Source organism: Cynocephalus volans, chromosome 7 (assembly GCF_027409185.1).
Source record: "Cynocephalus volans isolate mCynVol1 chromosome 7, mCynVol1.pri, whole genome shotgun sequence".
Lineage (NCBI taxonomy): Eukaryota > Metazoa > Chordata > Mammalia > Dermoptera > Cynocephalidae > Cynocephalus > Cynocephalus volans.
The window spans coordinates 121,489,194-121,495,193 of record NC_084466.1 but is presented as its reverse complement, the minus strand read 5'-3'; the positions used below and the strand labels follow the sequence as shown (position 1 = coordinate 121,495,193).

The 6,000-nt window shown below is 44.9% G+C and overlaps 1 protein-coding gene across 2 annotated transcripts in view; it reads left to right on the top strand.

Annotated features, from left to right (window-relative positions):
• Positions 1 to 5,354: 5,354 nt before the first annotated feature.
• The window catches only part of HTR7 (5-hydroxytryptamine receptor 7), a 92,580-nt gene continuing 91,934 nt past the window's right edge, over positions 5,355 to 6,000 (top strand). For both annotated transcript variants that reach the window (XM_063103326.1, XM_063103327.1), the window contains exon 1: positions 5,355 to 5,902. In XM_063103326.1, the coding sequence (XP_062959396.1) occupies positions 5,355 to 5,902 (548 nt within the window). The remainder of the gene's footprint in view (positions 5,903 to 6,000) is intronic.

The following is a 6,000-nucleotide window of genomic DNA, read 5'->3' as shown; positions in this document are numbered from 1 at the left end:
TTAGACACTCAATAATTAACGTTGACTCAATCAGTAAGTGATTTGCTATTTTTATCTAGTTTTCTTTAAATTGAGGAACTTAATTTTTCATTTGATAAGAAGTCCTTTAGGTTCAAACTATGGAAGCTGACAATGTCCAGTTTGTTCCTTGACAAAAACTTGCCGTGGAAGTTCTTTATGGAATTTGTACTGCCGAATAGATTCCCCACTAGGGGGCGAGCAAGCACCACTTATATTTCAAAAACAATCCTGGTGATAAAAAATTGAGTAATTAATAAAATAAATAAGTACCCTTGAATTTATGTTCTTGATTTTCTAGTCACCTTATTTAGAGAAAAATTTTTAAAGGTTACTTATTTTGTAGAGAATGAAAATTTTCTAAATGAAAGGAACCAAAGGAAAAAAAAGTTCATTTTTGTAGTCAGCATTAAGGTATAAAGCAAATGGAAATAGTACAATTAAAGAATGCATACACTTAAATTAAAACAAAACTCACAATTCATTTTTAGACTAAAGAGTTATTTAAATCATAAATGGTTCTGTGTACAGGCATTATTTTACACTCAATTCATTTGACAAATGTCTGTTCAACACCTAGCATGTGGCAGGAGCAAGAAAATATCCCTGCCTTTGAGGAGTTCACAGTTTAATAGGGAAGACAGCCATGTAAATATAAAGCATAATGCAACAGTAAACACTACAACAAAGACATTTTTAAAAAGTTCTTTAAAAGCCTAGAAAGAATGAGACTATGCTGAGGGGGATTATCATATAGAAAGGGACATCATGTATCCAAGACAGTCTGCTTTTATCCCAAGGGGGTCTTGAAAATGTCTGTGTTGACAGATTTAAGACCATCTCTTGGATGTGTGTTCTGTCTTTGTGTTACTGCTGCCTGGTCCTACTGGTAGCCACCGGGTAGTATTTGGGTATTTATTTACAATAATGTTAGTACTACTCCCAGCTAAGCATTCTGGTTTTCCCAGTCTTTTCTCATGCAACGCTGGGATCAAGAGACACCCAGACAATTAGTTTAGTTGAGTGAGAGAATGGGGTATAAAAGCAAGAGACTGAAACACTTTGGAGAAGTGAAAGAGTAGGAAGTCTGCTGCATTAGGCAGAAGTTACTGGAACCCCAGTGGCAGAACATCAGCATGCTTGACTGACTAGTGAGTTACCCATGAAACCTATGGCATAGGAAGCTTTACTTTACTTGTGCTTCTTAAAGTAAATCTAGATTGTCAGGGTATGTTGGTTTATAGGAAAATAAACTATCCTAAGCCTATGTCCTCTGGATGGGTATGTATGGGTTTGCATAGATATGATTAAGCATATGCATTTAGAGGAGCTTGATGAGCACCTAGAGGGAAGAAAGGCTTATAAAAAATATGATAATTCATGTTGTAGGACTCCTCTGCTCTTCTGTTCTCCCCCAGAGCAGTTCTGAGAGCAGGAGATTGTCAGTTGGAGACACCAGGAAACTGTATTCTTAGGGGGCCCCACTGACAATTTTATGACAATGCTGTTATAGGCAATGAGAGTCTAGACAAGGGTTGGTATTGTTTGAAGCATTAGTTTTTGTTTTTGTTTTTTTATGAAATAAATAAAAGAGATAAAAACTAAAGACATGATTTGATTTAGATGCCAACACTTCACTTATTATCTCTGGTTTAACTGCCAAAGAGTGGGCGGGCAGGGGAGGGGTGAAGGAAGCAACACATTGATATGGATTTTTAAAACACCAGGAAACTAAGGGCAAAACAAACAACAAATTTAGATGAATGTTTAATATTCTGTGAAGCTATATCACTAGTTTTTCTTTGTGAGAAAATTATTAAAAAGTATGCATAAGATTTTAGCATTTTTATGAGCATACAACTATCTGATAATGAAGGTTAGAGAAAAACTGAAAGAATTCCAGATTGTTCTATCAGGATCTTGGAATAATACAATGATGGATGAAATTTAAACTCAACACAAGCAAGGTAATGCTGCAGAAGCTTAGATTTTCAATAACTATGCTTATGCATCGTGACAGCTTATAAATGAAATCCTAGCAACTCTTAGGAAAATATACTCAGCCTTCACTAGAGGTGACTGCTCTATAAAAAGGTGAGTTTGGACCTGATACTATATTGACAATGGAAGAGGAAGTAATTTTGAAAATACAGTAGTCCCCCCTTATCTTCAGGGGATACCTTCCAAGACCCCTACTGGATGCCTGAAACTGCGATAGTGTCAAAACCTATATAGAGGTTGCACAAATTTCTTTTTCCTTCTTCACAATTTCAGGGATAGAGGATTCGTTCTTACCATAGATCTTAGCAACCTTCCTATACAATCTTTTTTCCATTCCTTATATAGTTAAGCGCTTTCACCTTCTTACTTAAAGGAAGCACTTTATGGCTTCTCCTTGGCACATCTGAATTGCCAGCACTTTGGGGCCATTACTAAGTAAAACAAGGGTTTCCTGAACACAAGCACTGCAATACAGTCACAATCTGATAACCTAGATGGCTAAGTGACTAACAGGAGGGCAATACATACAGCACATATATGTTGGACAAAGGGATGAGTTGCATCCTGGTGAGACAGAGCATGGAATTGGAAACTGATGAATTGCTTATTTCTGGAATTTTCTATGTAATATTTTCAGATCTCTGTTGATGTTGGGTGACTGAAACCACAGAAAGCAAAACCACGAATAAGGGGAACTACTGCAATAGTTTAGCGATTATTTGAGGTACTTATATGTCACACAATTGAAAAGTTGTTATAAACTGAATATTTGTTTCTTCCCCAAATTCATACATTGAAATTCTTATCCCCAATGTGATGGTATTCCATGGGGCCTTTGGGAGGTGATTATGTCTTAAGGGCAGAGCCCTCATGTATGGGATTAGTGCCCTTATGAAAGAGACCCCAGAAATCTCCCACGCCCCCTTCAGCCATGTGAGGATGCAGTGAGAAGGCTGTCTGTCAGTCAGAAAGTGGGCCTTTACCGGACACTGAATCTTTGAGTCCCCAGTCTCCAAAACTGTGAGGGACAAATGTTTGTTAAGCCACCCAGTCTATGGTATTTTTGTTATAGCAGCCCGAATGAACTAAGACAAAAAAAGAGCAAAAAACATCAGAAGCTGCCATGAAATATAAGTGGACTAGGTAAGGGCTGGTAAAAAGTGTAGGTGGTAAATTATAATGACTGTAAATTCAAATAAAAATAAGACTATTAATTTTCAAAATCTTTGTGTAATTAATTAATGTGGAATATTATATAGAAGAGCCAAGACAGAATGTGTAAGCTGAACTGGGAAGTGTACTCAAGAAAACAAAGAAAAAAATGAGAGAAGTCAAAATGAGTTAAAACATTAAAATGAGAAAACGCAAAAGTATCTTGTGAAATGTACTACCTTAAGGAATTTTTAAGAGTCCTTAAGACAATTCTAAACATCAAAGACAAAAATTGAGACATTTCTCTGTAGTCGTGTATGATCTCCAACAAGTTATTAAACTTCTCCCAGTCTCTATTTCCTCTTTGGTATTAAAAAGTAAAGGTTTCTTAGATGCCTTCCAGCTACAAGCTATTTTTCTTTTGTCTGAAATTATGTTTAATACTAAATAAGTAAGGTTAAAAAGATTTCCCCATCTATCTTCTTAACTATTAAATAGTACTGCTTCGTGGCCTCGATACTGTCTTCCACTATTCTCTGATTCAGTGGGTTGTTTTGCTTATCCTGGGCAGAGGAGAGCCCCTGAAATATTGATCACAGTGAAAGAGCTATGAACATTGATCACCATTTAGGGATTTTTTCCCCCACTTTTTTTTTTTTTTTAATGTGCAGAGGGAAGAATACGGGCATAGTAATCAGATAAACCTTGGTTTGTAACATAACCATTACTTAAAAGCCACTGCAATAGCAACAGTGTTTCCTTATCTAGAAAAACAGGGCTAATACCCACCTTGAGGAATGAGAGTATTATTCAGCACTCAGATCAATACATTCGGAGGTTTTTGTTTCTTTTCTTCGTATTTATAATCTGCTAAGGCCTGACTAGAAAAGAAAACAGATTCGATTATTTTTAGAGTCTTAAACTAAAGAAATCACTGCCGGCTTCCAATAAAACATTTAAACAAAATGGAATGAAGCAAGTCTCACAAATAATAAAAACCAGCCACTCTGAAAGTGTTTGAACACCAAGGGGGATTTTAGGCAGTAGGTATTAAATCAACATCCACCTCCAGGATTCTTCTGCAGAGCATTATAACCGGTCATTTCTTCTCTTGTGTGCAAACTTCCAGAATGCTATGGGAAAATTAACCCTCATTTCAATATATCGGCTACGAAGTCTGAATATAAAGGCAGCCAGAGTCTATTTTCGGAGCGGAGAGCCCTGCTTTTAAACATCTGGAGGGTTAGTCAGAATGGGTTGACCCCCGAGGCCCCATCTCCGGAGCCGCAGTTCCTCCTGGGTGCAGGGCCCTCAGGTTTCCCTTCCTCTCTTCTGTCCGTGCCTCATCACCCTCTGACCTTCCATCCCACCCCATCCGGCTGCTTCTCCTTTTCCATGTTCGCTTTCTCCGGCAAGAGGTCACAATTTTTAGTTTTTTAAAGAAAATTTAAAAAAATTCCCCCTCCAGTTTCTTCATTTCGCGAGTCCTAAAGTCGGCTGGCTCCCTAGCCCTTTTAAAAGAAAAAGAAAAAGAAAAAAAAACAAAAAAACCCCAAACCACCAAACTGTCATTTGCTACTGTGAGGAGGTTCCGGTCTGTTGGACAGGGTCTGAGTCTCTTGCGACAGACAAGGCGAGATCCCCGAGCGAACAGGCTCGGGATCCCGGGAGCGCGTGCAGCGCCACCCCTCGCACAGCGGGGTCCCTGCCCCGCCCGGGAGCCCGTCCCGGGAGCGCGGGGGCCGCGGGCAGCGGCCGGAGGTAGCGGCGGCGGGGACGCGGCGTGGCTGCCGCAGGGGAGCTGCGGCGGCGGGCGCGCGGGGCGGGGCGCACTCGGCAACTTCTGCCCGCACTCCCGGCCGAGCCCGCGGCTGCTGCGGGGCTGCGGGGCGGCCAGCCGAGCCCCGCCCGCGCGGCCGCGAGCCCGCGCGCCCCGGGTGTCCGTCGGGTGCGGAGGCGACTCCCGCAGGGAGTCCCCGCGCGGCCGCGCTCCCGCGTTCCCCGCCGCGGCTGGGGGCTCGGGACGTGCGGGGCCGCGAGGCCAAGCCGCGCGCCCCCCAGCGGCCGGCGCGGGCCCCATGGCTGGGCCAGGTGGAGCAGAGCCGGCGAGGTGAGCCCCGGGGCCGGCGGCCGGAGCGCGTGGCGGGGCGCCGGCTCCATGGGCAGCAGCGCGCGGCGCCAGGATGATGGACGTTAACGGCAGCGGCCGCCCGGACCTCTACGGGCACCTCCGCTCTTTCCTCCTGCCAGAGGTGGGGCGCGGGCTGTCCGACCTGAGCCCCGACGGTGGCGCCGACCCGGTCGCAAGCACCTGGGCGCCGCACCCGCTGAGCGGGGTCCCCGAGGTGACGGCCAGCCCCGCGCCCACCTGGGACGCGCCCCCGGACAATGCCTCGGGCTGCTGGGAGCAAATCAACTACGGCAGAGCCGAGAAAGTTGTGATCGGCTCCATCCTGACGCTCATCACGCTGCTGACGATCGCGGGCAACTGCCTGGTGGTGATCTCCGTGTGCTTCGTCAAGAAGCTCCGCCAGCCCTCCAACTACCTGATCGTGTCCCTGGCGCTGGCCGACCTCTCGGTGGCCGTGGCGGTCATGCCCTTCGTCAGCGTCACCGACCTCATCGGGGGCAAGTGGATCTTTGGCCACTTCTTCTGCAACGTCTTCATCGCCATGGACGTCATGTGCTGCACGGCTTCGATCATGACCCTGTGCGTGATCAGCATCGACAGGTAGGGGCCGGGCCGCCCATCCCGGGGTCCGGCTGGGTTGTGCCGGCAGCTCAGTCCCGCGCGCTCGCCTTTCCTGGGGAGATCAAGCCAGACTTCAA